Source organism: Thamnophis elegans, chromosome 16 (genome assembly GCF_009769535.1).
Source record: "Thamnophis elegans isolate rThaEle1 chromosome 16, rThaEle1.pri, whole genome shotgun sequence".
NCBI lineage: Eukaryota > Metazoa > Chordata > Lepidosauria > Squamata > Colubridae > Thamnophis > Thamnophis elegans.
This window is the reverse complement of record NC_045556.1, coordinates 23,371,760-23,399,728: the sequence shown is the minus strand read 5'-3', so window position 1 is coordinate 23,399,728 and position 27,969 is coordinate 23,371,760. Positions and strand designations below refer to the sequence as shown.

The 27,969-nt window shown below is 44.4% G+C and overlaps 1 protein-coding gene across 10 annotated transcripts in view; it reads right to left on the bottom strand.

Moving 5' to 3' along the window:
• The window catches only part of MAP2K5 (mitogen-activated protein kinase kinase 5), a 177,315-nt gene that overhangs the window by 89,382 nt on the left and 59,964 nt on the right, over positions 1–27,969 (bottom strand). For 7 of the 10 annotated variants that reach the window (XR_004256607.1, XM_032232589.1, XM_032232593.1 and 4 more), the window contains exons 10-16: positions 24,966–25,034; positions 24,783–24,864; positions 24,011–24,072; positions 20,564–20,612; positions 15,246–15,319; positions 14,236–14,286; positions 2,771–2,842 (exon numbers count right to left, since the gene is read on the bottom strand). Coding sequence is in view for 9 of the 10 variants with exons in the window: in XM_032232589.1 (XP_032088480.1) it covers positions 2,771–2,842; positions 14,236–14,286; positions 15,246–15,319; positions 20,564–20,612; positions 24,011–24,072; positions 24,783–24,864; positions 24,966–25,034 (459 nt within the window). In the remaining variant the exon portion in view is untranslated. Of the gene's footprint in view, positions 1–803; positions 1,398–2,251; positions 2,381–2,400; positions 2,455–2,770; positions 2,843–14,235; positions 14,287–15,245; positions 15,320–20,563; positions 20,613–24,010; positions 24,073–24,782; positions 24,865–24,965; positions 25,035–27,969 lie in introns of those variants that run through there. The other 3 variants (XM_032232591.1, XM_032232595.1, XM_032232596.1) reach the window with 3 other exon arrangements.

Below are 27,969 nucleotides of genomic sequence, written 5' to 3'. Positions count from 1 at the left end.
TCAACTCCGGGTCCTCTGACTTGTCTGAGCATTAGCAGGCAGCGAGTCTTCAATAGCCACGACCTTGGGCAATTTGAGAGAGAGAGGCACCTCGCCTTCTGCAACACATTTTTTCCTCACTTTGCTCGTTTAACCCGTCACTCAAACCACTCCAATAAAACAACGATCATGCTGAAGGGACGTCTCGGAGGAGGAGGAGGAGATGACACACCAATTAACAAAGCAGAGAGACAAACTGTTCCATGCCTGTGACTCATGAGACAGATAAGGCAGACAAGGAAAGAGGAGAGCTGGGCAACTGTGTAAGGAGGGAGAATAAGTGAGACCTCCCTTGTCAAAGGGAATGGGGCTTTACCCCCTCCATCGCAATCCTGGAAGATCAACCTGTGGTTGTTGGGCTAATTCTGTGGGGACCCAACAACCCAAGGTTGATCTTCCACAGTGGGGACACAGGAAGAGGAAGCTCCCTGTCAGCCTCTACCTTGCATGCTTGCTATCAGCTGCCATAGTAACGGGGAGGGTGGGGGCTCATCGTATTTGGGAGGGGAAAAGTGCTGGTGGAGATATCACAAAAAAGGGAGTTTTGTTCTCACCATCTTCTGCGCATGCTGAAGGCTCGTGTTTGGGTTTGGTCAAGGCCAACTGTCTCTGCATACCAACTGAATGAGGCCACTTGAAGATGCGCCCCACGTGACACCTTTGGGAGCTGGAGATTGGACATTGGGTTGGGGTAACTGGGGGAAATGTTTTGGGTAAACATTTGATATGTACAAGTTTGCCTTTTTTTGCTTCAGATCTTGCTTCACTTTCGCTGTTTTCATTTTGTGTCCAGTAAAAGTATCTTTTCTCTAATTAAATGGAGTTGGGGTTTTTCCTTCTTGGATACTGAGTGAGGCACGCCTGACAGTCCCTCCCATTTTTCCATCACAGATATATCTATGGATATTCTCAGTCAACCAGGTCACAGTTGTCCCAAAGGTGCTTTTTCAAAAGGCAACTGGACTTTATTGAATTGGTAGTAGTGATTAGGCAGAAGTCCAACATGGCTCTGGGCTGAGGTTGGTTCTGTCGCCTAATGTGCTGAGTTGTATCAGTCATTTCTTCACTACCATGAGAGCTTCAGGTATGGGAATGCAGGTGAAGAGTGAAGTCACATCATAACAAACCACAGACTCATCTGGATCCAATTTTGTTTCTAAAACTTGCTGACAAAGTCCTGTGAAGTGTTGATGTGATGGGGTTGCCAATCGGAAGAGTTAATAAGGGGGTTAAATGTTTTGCAAGGTTGCAGGAGATGGAATTGATGCAGTTGACAACTGGTCTGAGTGGAGATCTCTCTCTGTGGATTTTGGGGAGTCCATATACGCATGGAGTGGAGAAAGTCCAGGAGAAAGCACCTTTGAGACATGATATGAGGCAGAACAAGGATTGCCAGAGTCAGGCTAGGAAACCAAGGCAGCCAGAAACTAGAAAACAATTGCTTGGCCATCTGAGCCCCCCTTTCCCAAAGAATTCCCATATGATAGATGGTCAATGCATCTGATAGGGGAAGGAAGACCTTCCGAAATGCTTTATGGGGAGGAAGGCCTGGGGATAGAAGCTCTATCCAGTATGCTAGCAAATCTTTATGAAACAAATACTCTTAATTTGAACTTTCACACAAAGCTGGATCCAGCGATTAGACCTGATCAAATCCCGTCAAAGACCCTCCTCTGTCACCAAAAGCCCCCACCATATACAATACATGTTAGGGAAACACAGTGTAATACTTAGCATTGGGAGAAATTTTCTCCATTCCTATTTATTGGTGAATTAAATACCAGGTTTTCATTTTAAAAAAATGCTTAACATGGCCAGAAATAAAAATGAAGGCAAAATGTAAATGTTTATGAAATCCCTTTCCAAAGCAAAACATATATTAAGGAAAAGAAAAAAATGCCTGGAGAAAAGTCTGTCTGGACCGATTGGGCTGACGCTGCATTGCAACCAGGCACAATTGCCGAACTCAGATGACAATCACAACTGCTCACTGCAATTCTGCCTCTTGGCCCCCAGGTCTGCTTGTACTTGTGGGGAAAACCCAAGTGGATAGAGCTGCGGGGCCTCACTTGTCCCCAGTCAGATTTCAGATAGGAGCCAGACTGGCCCATTTCCCCACACTGACGGTATTCTGATTCACCAACTTGGCGTTCAAAGAGGAAGACTGGCAACCAGGAATTCTTCACTGGAAGGAAACCTGAGAGCAACCAACCTTTGGCCCTCTCTCTTCCGCATAGGCTGCAAGGGCCTCTCCCTGCCCTCTGGCTGAAGAACTGAAGGAGACCAGGAGTCTTTCAGGTATGCATTTGAAAGCCATCACTACAGGAATTGCACAGGAAGCCTGTTGATGGAGATACTCGGTCATCCAGGTTCAGTTCAGAGCTGAAGAAGCTCCTTGGATGAGAAGCGAAACGTCTTCAAGCAAAAACAAAGAAAGCCCAGTTGCGTCCTGAAAAAGCCCCTTTGGGACAACTATGACCTGGGTGATGGAGAATCTCCACAGACATCTCAGCAGTGCAACCCAAGACTTGGCAAACCCTCTACGGACCCCCATCCAGACATTTTCTCCTCTTAGAAGAGACCAGGGAGCAGCTAAGAATGAAGACCTGGGCATCATCACAGGGACTCGGCTGATGAAAGATTCTTTTTTGCTATTTGTTTCATTTGCATTTCAGAATTAAAGGTGTTATTTTGGGGGGGGGACAACAAAAAAAATATGTAAGGCACCCACCTCCATGAAGGAAATTCCTAGACTCCAAACATCAGAATGAATGCCGTACTGTTCTCCGGAAATTCGTTCTGGCTGTTAAAAAACAAACAGAGGAAGGGGACAGTTGAAATGCCAAGAAACAGTAACACGATAGCCTGTAAATTATGCAAGAAATAAAAACTCACGTTTCAAACATTCATGAAGTGCCTACAGGCATTCATTGCCTCCATTTATGGTACTAATTAATACTGGCAAATTTTAATTTTGATTCCCCCTGCTGCTTCAGCAGAATGTGGAGGCTAAGCCGTAGCCATAATGCACCTGAGAACAGGCCCTTCTCCCCTGTGCCTCGGTACCCCTGAGGAAGTACTTGAACAGGTTCACCTGCATCCTAAAACCCTGAAGCCTGGCGAATGTAAAACCTAAATCCGTGAGGTTGTGGCAGGTGCTCTCAGATACAAATACAGATTAACAGAGTTGGAAGGGACCTTGTAGATCATCTAGTCTAACACCTCGCCCAAGCAAACCCTACACCATTTCTGACAGATGGCAGTCCAGTCTCTTCTTGAAAGCCTCCAGTGATTATTCCTTTTCTGGCCTTCAGCTGCCTTGGAAAATAGCTTGAACCCATCCTCTCTGTGGCAGCCCCTCAAATATTGGAAGACCGCTATCCTGTCTCCTCTGGTCCTTCTCTTCACTAGACTAGCCAGGCCCAGTTCCTGCAGTCATTCTTCATATCTTTTAGCCTCCAGTCCTCTCATCATATTTGTTCCTCTTCTCTGCACTCTTTCTAGAGTCTCAACACCTTTATTACGATGTGGTGACCAAAATTGGATGCAGGATTCTAGGTGTGGTCTTACACACCTTAGGAGAGGTGCTCTCATTTCACTCTCTCCTTATCGTTAGCATAATGCAGCTTAACATGCTGGGCAAAGATACCTCTGAAATTACCACTGGAGGAGCACCTGGGTCAGACAAAGCATCTCTTCTGCAGCCTTTTCAATCCCAACAACTCAAGAACACCTGTCCCTCCATACAGGTAGTCCTCAACTGATCACTATTCATTTAGCAATTGATCCAAGTTACAATAACAGCCCTGAAACAAAGTGACTCACAACTAACCTTTGACCCCTTTAAGCATCCCCATGGTCACATGGTCAAAATTAATACTGGGCACGTATAGATAATGGTTGTGGAATTATGGAGTCACTTGATTGCCATTTTGGGACCTTCCCAGCCAGCTTCCAACAAGGAAGTCAATGTGGGAAGCTGGATTCACTTAACAACTGTGAGATTTGCTTAACTGGCTGCGACAAAAATCAAGCACAACTCACTAAAAAGCCACCTTGCTTAACAATGGGAAATCCGGTCCCAATGATGCTTGTAAGTTGGGGACTGCCTATAAAATCTACAACACTCCTGTTGACAAGGGCTTCCGGGCTCCAATCGACCGTTGACTTACCTGAACGGTCCTTCTATGTGTGCTGCGAGGGGAATCCAAGCATGGGTTAACTTTGTCCATTAGCCTAGAGGCTGAGTTATGTAAATTGGTGACCACGCCTCCTCTGACTGGATGGGTCAGTTTTGTACGGAGTCAGCCGGTTAAAGAAGTATATCAATGTCAATGATGGCCATAGCCCAAACAAGTTGAGGTAGCCACGTCCAGAGCAAAGTCAAGTCAGTAAATCAGGTCATTAAACAGATAAGAACCAGTCATAAGTCAGAGTCATGAATAGCCCTGGCCAGCCGGAGCTGCGGGCGGGTTTGGATTCCCCTCGCAGCACACATACAAGGACCGTTCAGGTAAGTCAATGGTCGTTCTCCTGTGTGCTGCTTGGGGAATCCAAGCATGGGACATCCAAAGCAATTAAGTGACAGGGCGGGAGCTAGGCTGGCCAGGGTCCCCAGTAGAAGGGAGCACCCATTGCAATACATGCCACCCAAAGGAAGCATACACGTCAACCTTGTAATGTCGGATGAATGGTGATGGTGACGACCAGGTAGCCGCTCTGCAGATCTCTTCCACTGAGGCTTGTGTGGCCCAGGCCGCCGTGGTGGCCGCACTCCTGGTAGAGTGAGGGGTGATGCGCCTGGGAACTGGTCGGGATTGGCTGTCATAAGCAAGAGCGATGCACACCTTCAACCATCGGCTGATGGTATGGGAGGACACCTTCTGCCCCATGGAGGATGGCTGAAAGGACACAAAAAGTGGCCTCGTGTTGTGGGATTGCGGCTGGTTCTGCTGGCGACCCCTATCTCTGGTCCCCGCACGGTCCTGGCTGCGGTCCTTTGGCAGGGTAAAGGCCCTGTTGTAGTGGGGGGTATAGGGAGCAGCGGTGAATCCAGAATCACCGCCTCGAAATGGCTGGCATCTGTTATAGGGTTGATGCCTCCTATTAGTGCGCCCCCCAGTGGAGGGGAGAACCTTGTGTTTGTCCCTGGTCTCTATGAGGATGGGGTCCAGTACAGAACCAAATGATGCCCCGCCTTTGAAGGGCGTGGATGCCAGTTGCTACTTAGACTTAACATCAGCCTGCCAATGGCAGAGCCACAACAGGCGCCGGGATGCCACATTGGATACCACAGCCCGGGAGGCGAACTTGGCAGCATTAAGGGTGGCATCCGCAGAGAATTCCAGGGCTGCCATGATCTTGGTAACGTCTTGGTGAAGACGCACTTCGTCAGGGGCAAGTCTATCCTGCAACTGCTTGAGCCAAAGCACGGAGGTTCTATTAAAGAAAGACGCCGCAGTAGCAGCGCGTAAGGCCCTGGCCGCAGCCTGATGGGTCTTACGAATGACTGTTTCAGCTTTACGATCCTCTGCCTTTAAGCCTTCAGAAATTTCTGATGGAATTAGTGCAGGGGAGGCCAGAGTAGCCACTGGCTGATCCACAGTTGGGAATTGCAAAATGCTTTCCAGGTCAGGAGTGGAGGTGTACAACTTCCTGTCTCCATTGCTGGGCGGAGCCACCGCAGTCGGCTGGTCCCATTGCTTTTGAATAAGGTCGAGAAAAAGCTTTGGAGAAGGAATAACCTCCTGCAGTGAGACTGGTTCAGCAAAGAGGCACTCTGTAGTGTCTAGGTCCACAGCAGTGCTGTCCTTAGGAGCCACCTCCCCCATATGGGTAGTGGCTTTAGCTTTATATAATAAGGACTTGAATAGCATGGGGCGAAATAACCCAGAGGAATTAGGCTGATCGAAAATCAGGCCTTCATCATCAGAGAAATCTCTATCTATCACCTCCTCTTCCTCCACCAAGGCTGAATCCTCGCTATAAGTTGAGGGGAGAGGTGAAGAATGGCCTGCCTGGAGATCTGGAAGATCCACTTGCGGAGCCTGGAGATTAGGCCCACCTTGGGCACTGGCAACCCCAGGAGCCTGATTCCTACGAAGCAGTTCAGCATCCACCCCCCTGGATATCGCTGCAGAGATCATCTGGTAAAGGTCTGGGGGAAGGCCCTGGTCCTGGCCTTCCATAGGCCTCAGGCCTGCAGCAGTAAGGGTGAAGGTGGCAGAAGGCCCAGCACGTGGCAGTGCGTAGGCCGAGACCGCATGGGCCTCTGCAATTACTGGAAGGGGCTGGGCCCCCAAACCCCTCTCCCCAGCATCAGAAATAAGGGGCAGGGGATGATCAGGAGACCAGGCCTGGCTCCCTGTTGGCTGCGGTGTTGGAGCCGGTGAACTACGCTGAGGCAATAACGTGTGTGTGTGTGGGGGATTTCTACCCTCCCCAGTGGTCTAAGTCGCTGCCTTGGTTTTTTCCTTTTTCTTATGGGCCCTATCCGGAGCTCCAGATGTGTCCCTGGGCTTGTGAGTGGTGGCTCTAGAAGCGGCCCTACCGGGCCTTGAGCTAATCCCAGCCGGGGCAGAATGCTGAGCATCAGTAGATGGCTCTACAATACCTCCTGAGGTGGATTGGTCAGCCATTCTATTATAGAAGTGAAAAGACTCAAAGGGTCGAAGTACAGATTTAGAATGCAACGAGAGCAGGCCGTGTGGCAAGCAGGAGACGTTGAAACGATCCTCTCACTAGGTCAGCCAGAACCAAAGTGAGGGAAGTGGGAGGGCCAATGACTCAGCAGCCTTTTGGGCGCGCGGAATCGCAACGCCCGTCCTTGGCTGCCTCAGGTGCACACGCGGAAAAACGGCCCCAAAATGGTGACCGCAACTCAGGCGCCAAATTTCAAACGTCCTGCAATCAACAAGCCGCTCCCAGGCTCTCCACAACGTGGATGCTGTCTGCGGCGCCAGTGCTCTTCAGGAACGAGCGGCGGGAGGCAACCAACAAACCGCTCTCAGGCTCTCCACCTCGTGGATGCCTTCGGCGGCGCTAGTGGCAATCAAGCTGAACAGAACCGCGGCGCGAACGGCGGGTGGCTCACAAGCAATTAGCGCAGCGGGAAGTAGCCCAGAAGCGATCGGCGAAAAACGGCAGCGAATTAAGCCCACGCCGGCAGCCGCAGCCACTTAGCCTTGAACACAATGGCCCCAGGAGCCTGCAATTACCTGGCCCAAACTCCGCGAGGCACAGAAGGTCTGGGCAGGCAGCGAACTGCCGCCTCTCCCCTCAACCTGCAATAACGCTTCCAAAGGCTTTCACCAACGTGTTGAATCCAAGAATGAGTAAAATTTTTGTCAATTAGTCTGGAGAAAATTGGTATACGTCTCTTCTGGCTGGACTGAGTTAAAAAACTGACCCATCCAGTCAGAGGAGGCGTGGTCACCAATTTACATAACTCAGTCTCTAGGCTAATGGACAAAGTTAACCCATGCTTGGATTCCCCAAGCAGCACACAGGAGAAACCCCCCCGCCCCCATTCTCTGCTCTTTGACCAGGTGTGTTCTGGATCCAGGCTCTCCAACCTTGGGAACTTTAAGACTCAGCTTTGCTAGCTGAGGAACTCTGGGAGTTGAAGTCCACAAGTCTTAAAGTTGCCAAGGTTGGAGACCCTTATTCTAGGCAATGCCATAACTGATGCAATAGTCAAAGCTAAATAAAAGCCCTTCTAGATCTACTTTGTCTAGGAGGACACCAGGAACACAACTGTATTCTGAGCCAATGTTGGCACCATCCTCTTAAGCTAGTGAGGGTGGAAAACTATGGCACCTTAATGACCTGTGGACTTCAATTCCCAGAATTCCTCAGCCCCCAAAGCTGTCTTCACTGTCTGAGAAACTGTATTTAAAGAACTTCCAGAGAAGTTCCTAGAAGCAGAGTAGGAATCCTCCAATTGTATGAGCAACTTCTGCTCAGGTTACAACCTCATTGTCCCAAAGCTGTTTTTTCAAGAAGCAACCTGACTTTGCTTTTCCTTTCTTTCTTTTTTAATTTTCAATTTTTTTAATGTAGTAATTCCACATTCAATTAAACAGTGTGTCATCTGGGTACAAATATCTTTGTAATGTAATAATCAAATAATCCAGTGTTTACAGCAATATTCCTTACATTAACATTAATTCTATAATATTAAAATAATATTAAACAGAATATTTGGAATATTTCCTTCCTCTCTTAAGGTATCTTCTTTATTTTATTCTTTTGAAGACATTTCGCTTCTCATCCAAGAAGCTTTTTCAGCTCTGACTGGCTGGTGGGGAATGGAAAGATTTATATTCCCTGCAGACAACTGGGCAGTTGCATTCTTTTATACAGTTGTTGAGGCCCCGTGGAGGTTTATCTGTGTCCTCAGAGTCACCTGAGTGGTGCAAACGGGTGTGGAGCCTTCTTGGAACAGTTGAAAGGACTGTCTTGTAGAGTGGAGATAGATGATGTCTATCCCTCTCCCTCTGTTGAGAAAAGGCTGTCCAATTTTGACACAGATGGCCTCTTTGACCCCCTCTCTGCCCAAAATGTGGAACTTTGCCAAGAAGTCCAGTTGCCTCTTGGAAAAGCACCTTTGAGACTATCATGACCTGGATGACTGGGGATCTCCATAGATTTACAGCCCACTTAATTATATGCAGTCTTCAATGACAGTAAAATATGGGGAAGCCACTCAGAACCTCATTTCCTGGCTTCTGTTCATTCCCTGCCTCCTCCTCCTCCTCCTCCTCCTCCTCCTCCTCCTCCTCCTCCTCCTCCTCGTAAGGGCTGCAGCCAGGTTCATTTTGGGATCTTTGGCTGCCACCCTTCTATCTACTATGCTGTTTCTATAGTGGGGAAATGGGAGGAGGATAGCAAGGAGTAGGATGTGACGTAACCAAAATAATCTCCTCCCCGACTCCAAGTAGGAATAGAATAGAATATATCTTTATTATGGTCATAGACCAGCAATAGACGTCACTTTTTACAATATATTAAAAAAAATAGTACCGACATTAATAGTGGATAACAACATCCCTGTTAAAAAAATACATGTTCTCAAACTGTTCTGGTCACTCCCTAGTTTACGTGGGTGAAAAGCCAATAACTATGTGAGTAAATATAATGTCCAAAAATTGTTAGAGATATCTCCAAAAAAATAGCACAAGTTGACAGCTATAATTCTGTAACCAATTTTTTTCTTGTGGACATTGCAGCAACACAGAATTTTACCACTGCAGGCGTGGTAGCCGGTTTTGAGTCCTGCAGGAGAAAGCCTACATAAAAATGGTCTGCCCTCCCTGGCAATCTCTCTAGTAAGGGGAGAAAATACGCTGACCTATAAACTCTGTGTAACTCACAGTACTGACTCCAAGTAGGACTTGTAACTGCCTGCCTGCATTAAGCAAGCAAGAACCTAGCTTCCCTTGAAATGCTCCGGAGCTGATGTGGACAGCAACCTCACACCAATTACGGGACAGTTTAATACCACTTGAGCCAGCTGGGAATGCCAAATAGTCAATCACTCCTAAACTTAGAAGCCGGACTGGGTGCCCTGCGGAGGTCAGGTGTGGTGTGAAATGCAACAATAAGAGAAGGAGGCGAGAACTTCCTCCCCACTGTGCTGTTAATGCACCTGTCTAGTTGAGGCACCTTGTACAATTCCTCCCAGGCTCCTACAAAGCCTGGAAACCTTTAGAGGAAAACAAATGGGCCCAAATTAGTGACAGTTCAACGTGCTCAACAAGTAAGTCCTTGGAGCTGTTAATCCCAGGTCAAGAGCTTTTAGCGCCAAGTAAATGTTAAGTAAAAAACACTGAACAGAAAAGCCTTTAAGTCGTTGCCTTCGAGACAGGAGAGAGGCTTAAACCTCCTGCAAGGATCCGCCTGCAGAGATACCTGAGCAGGGCAGGGGGCTTGGGAACTGAATGCCAATCACTTTAGGATCTGGATTCGGGTCTCTTCAGGTTCTGCTGAGATCCAGCTGGCAGCCTGGGGGGGTCCGTCATGAGTTCCCTGCTTTCTGTGCTGCGATCGCAGCTGCCGTCCACTCACAACCTCCCTAGCCTGCAGCGTCCTCCTCCTCCTCTTCCTCTGCCTACTCCGTTGCCCATGATGCTCGCCAGAGAAGATAAGGAGACATCCTAATAAGGGCTGCACCAGCCCAGAGCTGGGAAATAACCAACCCATCTTGGCTGGTGCAAAATCCAGCCAGGCTTTGGTGTCCGTGTTGAACATTTCATCAGCTTTCAGATATTTCTAACCCAAAGAGTCTCCTTGGATCCATGCTCTGTCCTTGCGCATTTCATGCAAGGCTCAGCATTTTTGCGCACCTTTTGAATTGCTTGCTGCGGAAGTACAGGTAGTCCTCAACTTACAACAGTTCATTTAGTGACTGTTCAAAGGAACAACATCACTGAAAAAGTGACTTATGACCATTTTTCTCAGACTTACAACTGTTGCAGTATTCCCCATGGTCATGTGATCAAAATTCAGGTGCTTGGCAATTGATTCATATTTATGACGACCACAGTGTCCCGGGGTTATGCGATGCCCTTTTGTGACCTTCTAACAAGCAAAGTCAATGGGGAAGCCAAGTTCACTTAACAGCCATGTTGCTAACTGAACAACTGCAATGATTCTCTTAACAACTGTGGCAAGAAAGGTTGTAAAATGGAACAAAACTCAGCTAACAAATGTCTCGCTTAGCAGCAGAAATTTGGGGCTCAACTGTGGTTGTACATCAAGGACTACCTATACAATGATAAGCAAAGGATTATGCTGAGGAGCAATTTCACAGCACTGCATGTGTTGCTTAGACCTCGTTTTCCCCAAAGCCAAAAGGCTGAAAAGGCAGAAGGTTGGCCAAAGCATTTTGGACCTCCTAAGCAACCTCCAACTGCGGCAACTTTAAGACTTGTGGACTTCAACTCCCAGCTTCGGAACATTTTAAGCAACATTTTCGAGTTGCTCACATCCAGGGCAACAGCAGGCCGACTGCTCAACGTTTGGGATGTAGCTCTGTGAATGCCTGACAGCAGCTGCTGTGAGACAGTTGGCACATAGGCTCACTCACGTCTGTAAAATAATTGCAGAAAGAATCATATCTTTGAGATGCGCAGATCCTTGGACATGTTTCATGAAGGGGCTTCTGGCCACAGGTGGAGTCTGAGGGCACACTGGAAAGGGTCAGAATAGAGAGTTGGAAGAGACCTTGGAGGTCTTCCAGTCCAGCCCCCAGCTCAAGGAGAAGACCCTATACAATTCCAGACAAGCGGCTGTCCAGTCTCTTCTTAAAAGCCTCCAGTGATGGAGGACCCACAACTTCTGGTGGCGAGATGTTCCACTGGTGAATTGTTCTCACTGTTAGGAAGTTTCTCCTTAATTCCAGGTTTGCTTCTCTCCTTGATTAGTTTCCATCCATTGTTTCTTGTCCTGCCTTTTGGTGCTTTGGAAAATAAGTTGGCCCCCACTTCTCTGTGGCAGCCCCTCAAATACTGGAAGGCTGCTATCAGGTCAGCCCCTGGGTTTGGTTAGGAGCCTCTAAAGGAAGAGAACTCTCTACCAGTCTTGAAGTCTGTATTTTATTCAGTCCCATGTCGGCAATCTGAACTTCTGGTTGGCATGAAGCCTCCAGAAAAGTTACATTTTTCAATCTCATCCTGATGGCACCAGATGGGATGGGATACATTCTCTGGCTTCACTGAGTGATATACATGTTTTTCTTTTAAGATTCAACCCACCTCCCCAAAGTAAGAACTTGGATGAAACAAATTATGTTAAACACAAAGGATGTTGAAGAACTGAAGACACATCTCACAGCTTTAATCCTCTGCTTTTTCAATTAACAGACGGATGCGTCCTCGTCATCGACAAGCAGTATGGAAAAAAAGGTAATTTCTTTAAGACACACCTGGGAAATGGACGTGCAATCGAGGTTTGTACATTAAAAGAAATAATACAATTTAATTACTACTGCTATTTAAGGCCAACAAGAAGAGGGACTGAAGAAAATGAATTATTTGAAATCTCTCCTCTTTTGAAGAGGAGGCTTATTGTTTTGGAGACCAAAGTTAGGCCAAGCACTTCAGCAAGTAGCCCAGGACAAATACATCCGAGCTTCTTTAGGCATTCTTCTGCCCTCACCTGAAGGTTAGCAAAGAGAGAGAGAGAGAGAGAAATCAGAGTAAGATAAATACAGGTTGTCCTCGACTTACAACAGTTCATTTAATAACTTCAAAGTTACAACATCAATGAAAAAATGACTTATGCTCCCTTTTCACACAACCCCTGCAGCATCCCCACGATCACGAGATCAAAATCCAGACAGTTGGCAACGGACTCATATTTATGACGGTTGCAGTGTCCTGGGGCCATGTGATCACCCTTTAGGCCTACAGAGAATCTCAGCCATCCAAGGTCACGGTTGTCCCAAAGGTGCTTTTTCCAACAGGCAACTGGACTTTCTGGTTTTTCTTTGAAGACCTTTCACTTCTCATCCAAGAAGCTTCTTCAGTTCCTTAGGACCTTCTGACAAGCAAAGTCAACGGGTAAACCAAATTCACTTAATAACTGTGTAGCTAACTTTACAACTGCCATGATTCATTTAACAATTATGGCAAGATAGGTCGTAAAATGGGGCAAAACACAGCTGTCTCACTTAGCAGCATAAATGTTGGGCTCAGTTGTGGTCATAAGTCGAGGACAAACCTGTATAGAAGAGGAAAAGTAAGAATCCTGTGCCTGGGACGACCATAAATTCTGATTCTCCGTATTCTTGCTTGCACAAGAAGAGCATGGGAAGATTCCCTCTTTGGGGAGAAAGTAAATGGTAGGAAATATCCTGCGTGGATTTCATCACTCCTGTGAAGGTGGTGACTGCACCTGATGCCCTCACCTGTTTTTGTCCATAGCGGCTATCAAGACCGACTACCTTTTCCCAAAGGGCATTTATGACAAAACTTTATTCTGATTGGGACCAAGCATCATGTGGCTTTAAGTGCTTTAATAAATAAATCAGAGTTATCTGTGTCCGCACAACACCCGAAGCCATGAACGATGGTGTGGGAACCACACTGCTGTCCAAATTCAGATAATATTCAAGCCAAACCAAGAAACCACATAATGACTTGTTGTTATGTGGAGCCCATAACTTTCTTTCCCTGAAGCATCTTAAACACTGGCCTGTGTCCAGAGTAGGAAGAGAATGGGTCTGTCCAGCAGAGAAGGAGAATCAAGCAAGATCTCCCACACAATTGAAAAACATATTGCCCATCAATTAATCACCAAGGTAGACCTGTCCTCTTGAGCTCCAGAACCTGAAGGCTTCACTAGATTATCCATGGAGCTCAGGCTCAGATGGTTCCCAATTTAGGTCCCATAACCTCTGCTAGAGGGGCATCGAAGATTACTGTCCCAGTAGCCCCTTTTCAATCAGCCACCTACATGAGAGAGACTACATGGGATACCTTTTCAACCTGTCAATTTCTGAAGGCACGCGAGAACAATCTGTCATCCTAGAGCACATTGTTTCATAGCACTTTCCAGCATGATGATGCGTTTCAGAGATGGAAGCAGTTTCCTTAGAGCATTTAGTTAGGGGGTTAAGGAAAAGGTCAGGTTAGCATAGAACCTTCCCAGGACCTTTATGGATAAAGGACTTTGAACTACCTTGACTTCATTTTGAGGGCCCCATGTTTTTATACACACACACATCCGGTGGCAGAAGAGCTGGGCATTTTATTATTCCTTTTTATTTATTTATTTTAGAGGTTGCTGTCATTGTCATATTGCATGTACAGAAATTCTGTTTGTGTGCCTTATTTATTACATCCCTTTTCAGCTGTCCGTCCATCCATCCCCTCCCTTTTCTCTCAACATTCACCTATGGGTGGGTGGGGGTCTTCTCTCATTTTATCCTCCAAAAATAGAATGCCATCAAGGTCTACCAGGATGTGTCAGCTGCTCTTGATTTTGGGGGTGTTGGTGTTGGGGAATCCGAGTCCAAGATCTTAATCGTAAATTTCTATGCCAGTCTGTTATTTTCATGTATGTGTTATGTATCAAACAGGTCTTCCTTACTTGGCAATTGGAGAAATAGTAGAGAAACTAATCAAGAAGACAAAACTGAAGGGCCCACTCCAAGTTTAACTTAAACCAAAGCATCTTCATAAATTTACTTACTGCCATATATGCATTCGTCCCGACGTATGTCTTTGCTATGGAATTCACTAGCTGTCAGACAAAACAACTTGTTAGAGCCATATAAAGCACAAGGAAAGCAGGTAATTATTCCTCATTTAACACTAATCATCCTATGTATAAATCAAGAAAAAATATGTAAAGTGGGGAGGGCACAAATTTATCAGCAAAGGCATTAAAATCCACTCCCCTGGCTTCCTTCAAATGAGAGTTCTCTTTTAAAATATCTGTTATATTTCAATTTATGGGAGAGAACAAAGGCAACTCTGAAATCTGAAGGAGGGGGCTTGGAGCATTTAGTCTCCTACCAAGCAGCTGGATCCGTCGATTGGAAAGGGGGTTTATGAAATCCAGCACATTCAAACAGTTCTCCTCCTCCTCCTCCTTCTACTGTCAGCTGGGCCCAAGATGTGAATAAAGCCACCTTGATTATCAGGCTGGAATGAACACTAAATATGCTGAGGGACAACAGATTCTGACAACCTATAATGCCGCCTGACCTCTTCTTTGGTCCTTGTGTTTGGCTGGGAGGAAAGGTGGCTGCAATTCAATTCAACATCGCAGCGAGTGTGAGGGTCAGTTTCACGCAAGATTCTCAGGGGAAGCCCCAAATGGAAATTAATTAAAATTTGTGCTGCACATTGTTAAAGCCCACCACCATTGTTGATCCCAATATTAATTTTTACTATGGGCCAGTCTGTCTCCCCAGACGCCCCTCTCGTTCTGCCCTTCCTTTTGTTTGGTCCAAGCGCTTTCGGAGCCAAGCTGCATATCAATGAAGTTGGCTATTTGTAAGTAGTAATTACAATATCAGCAGTTTTTACTGTCACGAAACAATGAACAATCATATTCTGATGAAGAAAAGTCACCAGGTGATTAAAAAGGAGGGATTGTTCTGCTCCCAGCAGAGGAAGCTCTGGGCGGGGAGTCCATTTGCCTCCTCACCAGTTTGGAAAGCAGAATTAAGAGGACGGGGCAACCAAGGGACGTACCTGGGTGCTCACTCCAAAGTCACATAACTTGACCTGGCCTCTGGTGTTCACCAACATATTCGAGGGCTTCACGTCTGGGTTGGAGAGAGCAACAACAAAGGCAGGATAAATCCAGAGAGCATTGATTTAACAGCAAATACAGCTGATGGCCGGCTAAAAGAAATATGAGCCTGTGCAAAAATGTAATTTGAGAAAGCATCTTAGAGTTGACCCTCCATAGCTCTCAGAAAGATAAAGAGAGAGGAGCACATTCAGTCTTGCAAGGTTCTCTTACTCTAAAGTTATCATAAAAATAATATTAGCTTGTGTGGCTTTCTTGCTTTGCCTACTATGGAGGACTGGTATAAGGTCAAAAGGAGGGGCGGAGGCCTTTAAGAAGCTGAGGGTAGGTAGGCCTCTGCAGGCCAGAAGGACATCAAATCACCTAGAATAAGAATCTCCTAAAGAAACCCAGAATGGGACAATGATGAAGTATGTCTAGAAGATTTAAGCAATAGGAAGCAGGGAATGTTGCTGGTTTCATCCCCTAGGGAGATACATCTGGTAGGACCCAGAAGAAGGGCCTTCTTCATAGTGGCCCCCTCTGTCTGGAACATCAAACCGTCAGAAATTAAAAATCTCTTCCCCCCCCCGCTCTAATACGTGTCATGCCTGCAAGCCAGCTCTTCTTTTGGACTTCAGGCCTACCACACTTTCTACTGTGGGAAAATGGGAGGGGGTGATTATACGGAGTTGGGTGATAAGTAGCCATAACAACATTCTTCTTAGAAAGTCAAGGTCATCTTTGTCTCTGCACCTGGCCGGAACTGGATGGGAGGAATCTGTCTTCGTGGTAGTGAAAGATTGGACCATGTGATGAACTTGCGTGTGTTGAGGCAGGATCTTGAACTTTCAACTGGGTGGAAAAACCTGGAAGCTTTCAGATTCGGGTTTTTCCAGATGTGCCAACATGACATCTCTAATAAATTCGAACTTTGAGGAAACACAACCCTTGGAGTTTTAGTTTGTTGGGGGTGTTTTTTGGAACCCTGACAATACTCTTCCGGAAGACCTGGTTTGGCAGAGGGCCTGGGGAACCCAGAGCAGGATGGTGCCATGGTGCCCATTAAATGGCTTGTGTGTGGTGCTGTTGCCATGGCGAGGGGTGAATTTAGTATATTAATTCATTATATGACTCTTCTTTTATTAGCTTTATTGTTTTTATATGGGGTTTTATATTCTGTAAGCCGCCTTGAATCGCCATGTGCAAATAGGTGGCAATATAAATTCCCTAAATAAATACATAAACGATTATGGAGGCACCTCGAAAGGCAGTCTTCTAATTACCAGAGAAAAATGCAGAACTTTTGTGAATAGATCTGGAGATGATGATGTGGCCCAGCCAAAGCTGCAAAGACGCCCAGCCAATGATGGTGTCTGAAGGAAGGAAGAGTCCTTGCTTTACAAGGAGACTCCCAGTTGGAACAAGGAACCTGAGATACAAGAACCTTTGGGGAGCTTGAAATGGCCAAAGTGGAAATGAAATGTTCCAAGTTGGGTATCTTGGGAATAAATGGAATGGAATGGGCCATTTAAAGTCAGATGACTACAAGATATACTCTTCAGGGCACGCGTCCATAGAAAGGAACGAAGTGGCAATGAAAATGAAAAAGGGCTTCATCAAACTTGTGTTCATCTATAAACCAATAAACAACGAAAACATATTTCCCAGAATTAGCGGTTATCAAGTGAACATCAATGTTATACAAATCTATGCAACTACAAAATGAAGGAAGGCCCTGAGCAATTCCAAAGGAGGTGTTAGATTCAACATCAGAAAGGTAGGTAATTCTACTAATGGGTAATCGGAATGCATCAACTGGAGAACTGAAGAAAGCTATAATTACAGGGAGAGATCAATTTAGTAAATACAATTACATGGAAAGTGGGTTAATAATTTTGAAAAAAAGAATTCTTTATTGCTGTGAACACCTGCTTCAAATACTATAAACAGAGATGCCGTAGCTGGATAGGACCAGAAGGATGACGTCAGAATGGAATAGATGACAGAACAGGAAACGGAAGGGCAATCCAGCCAGATGAAATTTCATCAAGTGAGATTGTGGAACAGAACTTGAATTTTTGGTGTGAAATACAGGTAGTTCTCGACTTACGACCACAATGGAGCCCACATTTTCTGTTGCTAAGTGAGACATTTGTTAAGTGAGTTTTGCCCCATTTTAGGACCTTTCTTGCCACAGTTGTTAATCACTGTAGTTAAGTTAGTAACAACAGTTGTTAAGTGAATCTGGCTTCCCCATTGACTTTGCCAATCAGAAGGTCACAAAAGTTGATCACATGAACTTGGGATACTGCAATCGTCATAAACGTGAGTCAGTTGCCAATCGGCTGTACTTTGCTCACATGACCATGGGCATGCTGCAAAACGGTTGTGTCATAAGTCATTGTTTCCACTCCCACTGTAACTTTGAACGGTCACTAAATGAACTGTTGTAAGTCAAGGACTACCTATATAGCAATTAACCTGAAAAATTTAAGAGACTAAAAATGTCAGTGAAATATGATTGGAATGGGATCGATGAAAGGGATGCTTCAATCTGCCTTTCTGCTTACAAAGAGGAACCAGGAGATCAGTCATGGAAAATTTGAGGCTGAAGGGAAAAATTTCCCAACTTTTGAAAGAGGAGGAGACTCAACAAACTTTCAGAATAATCCAGGAAAAGGCAAAGGATGAAAAGTGGGGTAACAAGAAATATATATGATCACTTAACTCAGTTTTGTAACAGGAAAGAGAAGAGCAGGAAAGATGTCACAATCCAAGTTTCTTAAAGGCCAAACAAAAATTAACTGACACAGTGTGAATATTAAGGATCCCACTTTGAGTTCCTGGGGGAAACGTGGAATACAAATCTAACAAATGAGTAAAACAAGCTTTATGAAGGAAGAAAACTTGTCTTGCCTTCTCCTTCTGAGCTATTTTTACCAGACAATGAAATAAATGTAACATTGGCGCTTTTTCCTTGCCATTATGTGAACTGTCAACAAGATTCAAGCCATCTAGTACAAAAACATACAGCCTGCTTTATTTAGAAAACACAATGTATTCTCTTCAAAATCATCTTTTGAAAAACAGACTCTCTTCATCATCTTGTATGTATAAGGAGGGGCATGCAAAATATTTCATCCTGAATTGTTTCAAGGGTGAAACTCTGCAACCATCCCGCCTTGAGCAGCCTGGAAGTCTTTTGAGCTAAAAAGCCGTGGCATTTCCTGGATCTTTTGCATTTGAAACAATTCAGAATGAAATGTATTGCACATCCCACCAGCACAGCACCAAATTCCAGAGTTGGAGAAACCTGTACAATACAATCCCCAGTAAGAAATGCAAATGACTAGGAACTCATTAGAACTAGCAACACAAGGTTTCTTTTCCTTTCCGCAGGGCCCTGATGGTGAACCTATGCCATATTTGCCGGCACGGCAGCCCTCAGCTGATTTTTGGCTTTCCGGAGGGACGGGGAAAGTCGTTTTCACTGTTCCTGAACTTCCAGTTGGGCCATTTTTCACCCTCTCCAGCTCCGGAGGCTTTCTTGAAGCCCGGGGAGGGTGAAAAACGGCCCAATGGGCAAACCGGAAGTTTGGGAATGAACTTCTGGGAAAATATCTGAGAATGTTTTGCCGGGGGGGGGGGTTGCGTGCATGCGCAGGGGGTTGTGCACACATGCGCAGATGGGTGGGCACATGTGCACGCATAATAGCATGCAGGCACACAATTTTGGCAGACCTTTAGAAAAAGGTTAGCCATCATTGCCCCAGGGTGTCAAGACTGCTGCCCTGGACATTGCTTTTTCTAGAGAGATGGCTAAAATGCAAGGCACATATAATCTCTTGCACAGGTTAGGTGGTTCTCTCTCTTCTTGGCAAAATATTCTACCCTGAATGTTTTTCACTTCCATGGTGCAAAAAATCTACGTTTTAGCAGCAGCTGATGGAAGAAGTATGAAAAGGCAACTCTTAGCAAAGAAAAAAAGATCTGTTCCCTCATACACTAGATCAAGGCTCCCCAACCCCCAGTCCAAGTACCAGCACCAGGCCTCGGCATGCCAGTAACTGGGCTCTGCAAACAAGCGGAGTCCCATCCATGGGATGCTGGCAGTACACAAAACTACGCCCCCTCCGGTCCACAGTAAAATCTCTCTCCATGGAACCAGTGCCCAAAAGGCTTAACTAGACCCTTTGAGAGTTGCTTTCTATGCCTGGTCAAATGGTCTAGTGCAGTGGGCCCCAACCTTTTGGGCAGCAGGGACCGGTATGGCACTGTATGGCACTGAATGCTGGGCAGCAACAACAGGGACTGAAAGCTCTCTCCATGCCATGGAAATGCGAAGGCTCTGTTGGATATCGGGCATCTCCCTTCTTGACCATGTCAGCACCAACAGCATTTTGGTGTGGCACCAATTATAGAGAAGATGAGAGAAGGCCGACTCCACTGGTATGGACATGTACAGCAAGTGGCACTTTCCACTGTGGCCAAGACTGCCTACCAACTAGAAGTCAATAGCCAGCAACCTCGCAGGCATCCAAAACAGAGATGGCAAGATAGCACCGACAAAGATATGCAAGCCTTGCAGACACAACTGACCATGCCAAGTGGCATTCAATGATCTGAAAATCTGAAAAGCGGACCCTACACTTGCAAGAAATACTCTAGGAAGAAGGAGGAGGAGGAAGAGGAGGAGGAGGAGAAGAAAGCAACTGGGGACTGACAAAAGATCAATCCCTCCCCCCCTCAAGAAGTCTAGCAAGATAAGGAAACAGAGAAGAAGATCACTACCAGAAAAGCTCCAGGAAGATGCCGGGTGACAAAAGCAAACTCATCTATTATTATTTAATTGGCTGAAATTGGATATTCCAAGTACATGAACAAGTGAAACCTCACAAAGGTTCTATCTTGAAACCTTACTTTGTTCTGACTCTCAACCCAGTCTATCTGAAAACAGATCTTCATAGACCTTCACTGAGGCAAAGAAAAAAGATAAAGGAGATAAAAGATGGATTTTACTCCACTAATTATTGCTGCTCTAAAGGGACGGAGCTCATCTCAATTTCAAGACTGCTGAGCCAGTGCTGTCCAAAGAGCTTTCTGTGGTCAAGGGGCCAGCATGACATCACAGAGTGCTGTTAAAAGAGTCAGAGGATGTATTGCCTTAAATTCCACCACAAGCCAGTTGATTTTAAGATCTCAAAATTCCTTTCCTGAAATTAAATCTGAATTGTGACATTCAGCTGAAACATAAAAGAACAAACATGCAACTCACCTCTATGTAAAATTTTTAAGCTCCATAAATATGTAAGGCCTTTAACAACCTACAAATCAGGGGGGAGGAAGAAGAAATGGGTTAATATATTTAATACATAGATAACATGGAGATGCACATTTTCATTTTCAAGAACTAGGACTGAGATCTATTTAGTGATGCAAAAGTTGCACAAGAAAGCAAATAAAACAGCGACCGTCACATTTCCACTGAATTGGTTCGGTCAGGACTCAGCAGAGAGTAAATCTGCTTTTCCCTTTGAGGATCCTCTCCATTCTTACTCGTTGATGTAGCTAAGTCTTTCTAGGGCTGTTGGCCACACTGGAAAGTCAAAAGGTTGGAAGAAGGCAAGAGAAAACGTCTTCCCTGGAATTCCCTCTCCCACCCTAGTATTTTCTCTTGCCTTCTTCCAAACCTTTTGACTTGTCCATGAAGTTCAACAGGAGTTGAGCTTTAGTCAAAGAAGCATTTCTCTTTTTTCTTCTTGGAGTCTAGAAACCACCAGTTCTCTCTTGCAATAAACTAAGGTACGAGAATAAATCTTCACTTATGTTTTTAAAAATGGCCACCATCTATAGACTTTATTATGGAAAGCAAACAGTCTTATGTTTTCAGACCAACTATGCAAATATTTTATTATGAGAGAGAGAGAGAGAGACAGACAGACAGATAGACAGAGGGGGAAACAGTGATATACATAATGAAGAGGTAACTAAGTGCCTTTTTTTAAACTGCATAATAATGTAGCAACATGTCAGCTCACCAACCGCCTGGAAGTAGCAATTTCTTTTTATTACAAAGAAAATCACACAATTTGCATGGATTTGCAATGATGGATTTTTTACATGAAATGTAAGAATGCGGTCAAGGTAGAGAACAGAACTCCCACATGTAGAAGTGCAGAGACTCCTTTAGTGGTTGGGTGTATCTGTTGAATGAATGGCTATAAAAGTGTCCTGTTACCTAAATAATAGAGTGATTTTCATGTCTGTGTTTAAGACTGCTTGATAAGAACAGGTCCAAAGATCTCCCACAGCCTCTCAGGCATCGATCAGACATCTCACTATTCATTTACACGAAACAAAAGGACATTTTCCAATCTGGGGCACATACACACAAAGTATTAAGCGTTCAGGTGTTAAAAGAGATGCCAGCAAAGAACAGCTTTCATCAGGTACTCCAGAAGCTATTGGAGGAACTTGGTATATGGTAGATTAGATAACAATGACTTGACAGAGCCTTGACACAGCAGTTGTTGTACCTGCCATCAATCACTCATTTTCTTGACAGTTTAAGGACACATCTGAGGGGGGAGGGAGAGAAAGAACCTATAATCAACATTAGCACTTCAAATACAGTGCAAAATGTCTCTACATCAGGAACGGAAAGGAAAAAAGATGGGTAAAATGGCAAGCAAAACCCAAACCCACATTAGCTTAGGCAAGATACTGATGGGAGATGCTTGGAGCTGGCCTTTCTCTGCTGTAGCAAATACACAAAGAAAGAAATCTAAGAAAAGGCATTTCAAGGCACATATTTTTGTGGTAGGGTGATTGCAATAGGGTAGGACAGGACAGGTTTATTGGCTAAGTATGATTAGACAAGGATTCCCCGCCCCCCCCCCCCCCAGCATAGGCTGTCAGTGTACATGTAACACAACAAAGTAATAATAACCACAATAACGATACAATAAGAGAAGGTAGTAGATCAGATGGGAAGGGTAATAGTATTACAGCCCTACTACGTGGTTAAATAACCTTAGACATAATACAGCATTGTGGGAATTAGCTGTTCAGCAGAGTGATGGCACGAGGAGAGAGAAAAAAACCTGTCCTTGTGTCTGGTTGTTTTGGCATGCAATGCCCTATAGCGACGTCCAGAAGGAAGGAGTTGGAACAGTTTATGTCCAGGCTGTGAGGGGGTCTATAGATATTTTCTCAGCCCTCTTTCTGACCCGCACAGTATACAGGCCCTGTGGAAACCAGGCTGGTTGCAATTGTTTTTTCTGCAGTCCTAACTATCAGTTGGAGTCTGTACCTGTTCTGTTTGATAGCTGTACCAAAGCAGACACTTATAGAAGTAATAGAGATGGCAAGTACAGATGAAAGAGTAAGTACAGATGAAAGAGTCAAAAGCAACCGGAAAGGTTCTGATGCTAAAATAAATCTCAAGTAAATATAGTTTAGAATTCCTGGATTCTCTTAGCATTCCATTCTCGGGTCTGTTTGCCAAAATCTCTCTCCCCGATATGCTGTTCACAGATGCGGGTGGGAGGGAGGAGAGGATTAAATTGTCCCACTCAGCGTCTGTTACCACAGCAACTGATTGGGGCTTCTCTCTTAGAATCAGAGAGTCCTGGCCATTTCAAAATATAAGTCTTGATAGGCCCTTATTCTGAGTTCACGCTTTAAGATTTGGATGTGTGAGAGCCTTTCCTTTAAAGTCCATTTGTCAAACAGTGAGCCAATTCATTGCACAGCTTTCGGCACACTAGGAATTCTTTTCCTGTAAAACATTTAAAAGACGCCACCTGAAATTCTATCTTGTCAGGCTGCACATGATCCCAAGAAGTAGAAAGTCTTTTTAGTCAAATGAAAGTTACAGGCGTAATTATTTAGTAAGTTGCAAATTATCCCAACAGGAAAATGAAACACTTTTCAGCTCGCTGAAACAGGCCACGTGAAAATCCCCAGGCTCTCCCACACCACGAGAAACCACATTGGGCTCAAAAGTAAAGCCATTTGGAACTGTTCCAGAGGGAGCACATCTGATGAAAAGATGCTCTTTGCGCATGCATCTGAAGTGCAGAGGATGAAGCCGAGCTGTGAATTACAATGAAAGTAGACTAAATAGCTGTCTGCCTTAGATTAAAGGGTTTCAGTTGTCAGCTTGATGTATAATGAGTGTGGAAAACAGGAATTTAATTAAGTAGTGCATTACAGAATAACTCTGATATGCTTTAAACCACTTAAATTATCAAAGCCTGCCTCCGATTTGGCCATTGTGCAGCAATCCCCTTCTGTCAGCGGTCAACCGTTCCTTTGGCCTTTGTTCAGCTCCCAAAGACAATGGTGCGCTCGCTCCAATTTGGTCAATTCTGCTTGACCAAGAGAGCACTTTGCCCTCTTTACCCCAGAAATACAAAGAGTTTTGTGGCATCTTGAAGGTGGTTATATAGTGTATGCTTCTCTGAATTCAAATACTTTCGTTATATGCTTGTATTCAACTGAACCTTAATCCATGCTGTAATCGATCGATTTGCTTTCCAAGCATTATAACAGTCTCTCATTTTCCCCATTTTTCTTCATTGTTTCCCCCCACCTCCCCACCCATCAATTGCTTCTACTGCACCTGCACACTTCATTTGGCAACTTCATGATTGTGATTAAGCAATTCCACATTTATTAAATGTTTCAAAAACGGATCTGCCCCACCCAAGGTACTCACAGCTACAGCTATTCTTCCCAAGACGTGTTCTGGAATTTTTCTGTAGACATCTAAGGAGCCCCCTGCAGGGAGAACAAAATATGATCAGCTAAAGCTAAACTGCTCTTCTCTAAAAATATCACATCGATCAGGGGTCGCCAAACTTGGCAACTTTAAGACTCGTGAACCTCAACTCCCAGAATTCCCCAGTCAGCATGACCTCCCAGATGATTGGGTGCGCACTTTGCTGTCCAACCAAGTGGTGAGGAATCTGTGGCTGGTTTGCTCAAGAAATTCATCCTGAGGTGAAAGTGCCAAGAAAAGCAATCTTTAAGACTGTCATTACAAAAACTCAATAACCCTTAAACTGCCATTCCAACCCACAAGAAACATGTAGGACCAAGAAGGAAAATCTGTATTGGTGACTAAATTAAATAAAGCTATTAAGATGACGGAACAGATGTTTTGTCAGTTAATACAGATTGCATGGAATTGGGAAATATTAAACCACATATAAACCACCTTTTATTATCTACCATATCTACATTTTCAAAAAAAGTTTGTGCAACTCTATTCAAGAAAACAGAATCAAGAAATAACTCTTGCTTGCCTGATGCATTGAGCCTTGTGAATGTTATTCCCAAAATACCCCCTTAAAAAAAACCCCACTATCTGTAGGATTCGCTTCATGACTCTAAGGCATAGTAAACCAATATTCTTCAACCAATTCCTTTTTTACAATTCCTTTTTTTAAAACTATGGTCCTTCACCAATGTTATAGTATTTCACTTACCATCCATAAATTCAGTACAAAGGGAAATCCGGTTTTCTACAAAAAAAGCACCATAAAATCCTATGATATAGGATGAATCGCACTGAAAAAAAAAAGAAAAAGCAGGTGAAATTATTATTATTATTTTTTAGGAAAAACAGCATGATAAACAGAATTGAAAAAGAAGTGCTGGAAAAGCATTACCTTATAAAGGATTTCTAATTCAGACATAATCTGTTTCTGAAGTTCTAGTGTAATATCTAAAGGAATCACCTGGAAATAAACATAAATATTAAATTATTTATTTCACTACAGAAAATTGGGCAGCACTCAGCAAGAAACATTATTGTATCATTTCTTTTTTTTAATGTATAAGCTCCAGTCTGCATTGAGAAAAAACAATATCGCATGTTTTTGGTGGTGCAGCTTTTGTCCTCACTGTTACTGAAATCAAATGCCATAGCCCAGTGTTTCTCAACCTCGGCCACTTGAAGATGGGTGGATTTCAACTCCCAGTAGTCCATGCATGTTGGCTGGGGAATTCTGGGAGTTGAAGTTCAAGTGGCTGAGGTTGAAAAACACTGCAATAGTCCATGAGCAAGTGGTTTAGAGGATATCAATTTAGTTCAGTTACGCAATGTAACTTGACTTTTGATACTTAAAATTGCATCTCTTCTGAGCAGAAGCTATGATTTTTGGTGACTTCATGGAGATGACCTTGTAGGGGTCTGGGATTTTCTTTGATTTCCTAGCTTAGTATTCCTTCCAGGCACCCATCCATGTATGAACCAGACCCACACCTGCTTAGCTTCCAATCCCACACAAGATGTTGCCTTGTGCAAAACCCACCCTAATTATCCTACCACAGGGGGGTCCTTAGTGGACAGCCCACCCAAAGAAATGGGCAGCCCATTTTTAATATGGAAAAACATCTCTACAGCTTAATCACTTCAGAAAAGAATACTTTAATCAGGGTGTCTGCAAGGTAGGTTTAAAAAATATCAAGATGGTGGTCATGACCACTCAGTTTAAGCTGTCCATCTTTTTAGAAGTATTGCAATAGTTTGAAAAAAGGTACAACCAATTGTGAATTTCCGGCCACCCACCTGACTACTTGAGCCTGTCTATGGCTGCCTGCAGACCTCTAACAACAGATATATTCCACTTCACTTATTATTATACAATTGTATCACAGCGGCCAGTTGTTTCGCCGGATTTGGCATTGGTTACTAGTCGGGCCCCACCCAGGGGCCTAGGACGTCATAACGTATTTTCATAATATGCGTGCAGATCCAAGCAGTGTGGCTTTTTGCATTTGACTGATGGTGATTTTGTCAATTTTTAACTGTTTTAAATGTAATTCCAGTGCTTTTGGAATAGCACCCAGTGTGCCAATTACCACTGGAATTACCACTGCTGGTTTGTGCCATAGTCGTTGAATTTCGATTTTTAAGTCCTGGTATTTTGCGATTTTTTTTACATTCCTTATCATCGACCCTGCTATCACCTGGTATTGCAATGTCTATGATTGTAACCTTGTGTTTCTCAACCAGTGTGATGTCTGGTGTATTATGCGCCAGTATTTTGTCCGTTTGTATGCGAAAATCCCACAAGCTCTTGACCATCTGATTTTCGGTGACTTTTTCAGGCTGATGTTCCCACCAGTTTGTTGCTGTTTTAATATTATAATTTTTGCACAAATTCCAATGGATCATTTGTGCTACTGAATTGTGCCGCAATTTATAATCAGTCTGCATGATTTTTTTACAGCAGCTGAGTATGTGATCAACAGTTTCATCAGCTTCTTTGCAAAGTCTGCATTTGGCATCATCAGAAGATTTTTCGATTTTGGCCTTAATGGCATTTGTGCGGATAGCTTGTTCTTGCGCAGCCAGGATTAGTGACTCTGTTTCGTTCTTTAATGGATCTGTTTCGGGGGGGGGGGGAGAGATATAAAGTATTTCTGCCACAATTGGATGGTTTTCTTCTAGAAAATTTTAGGGCCACCCTGGATTCACATAGAAAGTTCCTATCTTCTCCAGAACATTCTGTGTTCAGAGTGAAATGTTTTGCCCCTCCCTAACTACAGGTAATCCTTGACCTACAACCACAATAGAGCCCAAAACTTCTGTTGTTAAGTGAGACAGTTTTTCAGGCCTGCAGTCATATTCCTTTTAGGATCTTTGGCCTGCCACACTCTCTCTATTATTTTACTATGCTGTTTCATTAGTGGGGAATTGGGAGGGGGAATAGTAAGGAGCAGAATATGTTATTGTCAAAATAAAGCATTCCTTTCTAGAAGCCCAAGGTCATCCTTTGTCTCCGCACCTCTGCACCTGACCGGAACTGGATGGGTGGAACTGCCAGCGTGGCAGAGGAAGATTGGACCATGTGATGGACTTGGGGTTGTGGGGACAAGATCATGAACTTTCAACTGGGTGGAAAACCCAGGAAGCTTTCAGATTCGGGTTTTCCACAGATGTACCAACATGTCTCTCTTAATAAATTGGAAGTTTGAGGAAAGTTCTGCCTTGGACTTTGATTTAATTTTGGATGATATTTGGAATGCTGACACAGTTCTTAAGTAAATTTTGCCCCATTTTATGACATTTCTTGCTCTAGTTGTTATCACTGCAGTTGTTAAGTTAGTATCATGGTTGTTAAATGAATCTGTCTTCCCCGTTGACTTTGCTTGTTAGAAGGCTGCAAAAGGGGATCATGTGACCTTGGGACACATCTACCGTCATAAGTGTGGGTCAGCTGCCAAGCTTCTGAATTTTGATCACATGGTCATGGGGACACTGCAAGGGTCGTAAGTGTGAAAAATGGCCATAAGTCACTTTTTTCATTGCTGTTGTAACTTTGAATGGTCACTAAATGAACTGCTGTAAGTCGAAGACTACTTGTATTACTTAAATGTCTGTATTTGTAGGACAAATAATAACTGGAAGCACCTGGAAACTCTGATTAGACTAGAAAATGTGAGGATAGATCCCACCTGCTCCGAAGGTTCTCTGTATATGCTCAAGGACCCTTCTCCAATCCTGAGGTAAATGCTTCTCTCCCCCAAATGCCATCCCTGCCTGGGAAAAACAGGATCCAGGCCTACATTTCTCAGAATATGGGTGGGGATTTCAGGATCAAATACGCTTTGTGGATTCAGCACAGCCAGTGCTCCCCTGCAGCTTGACTTCTAGTGGAAATGTCT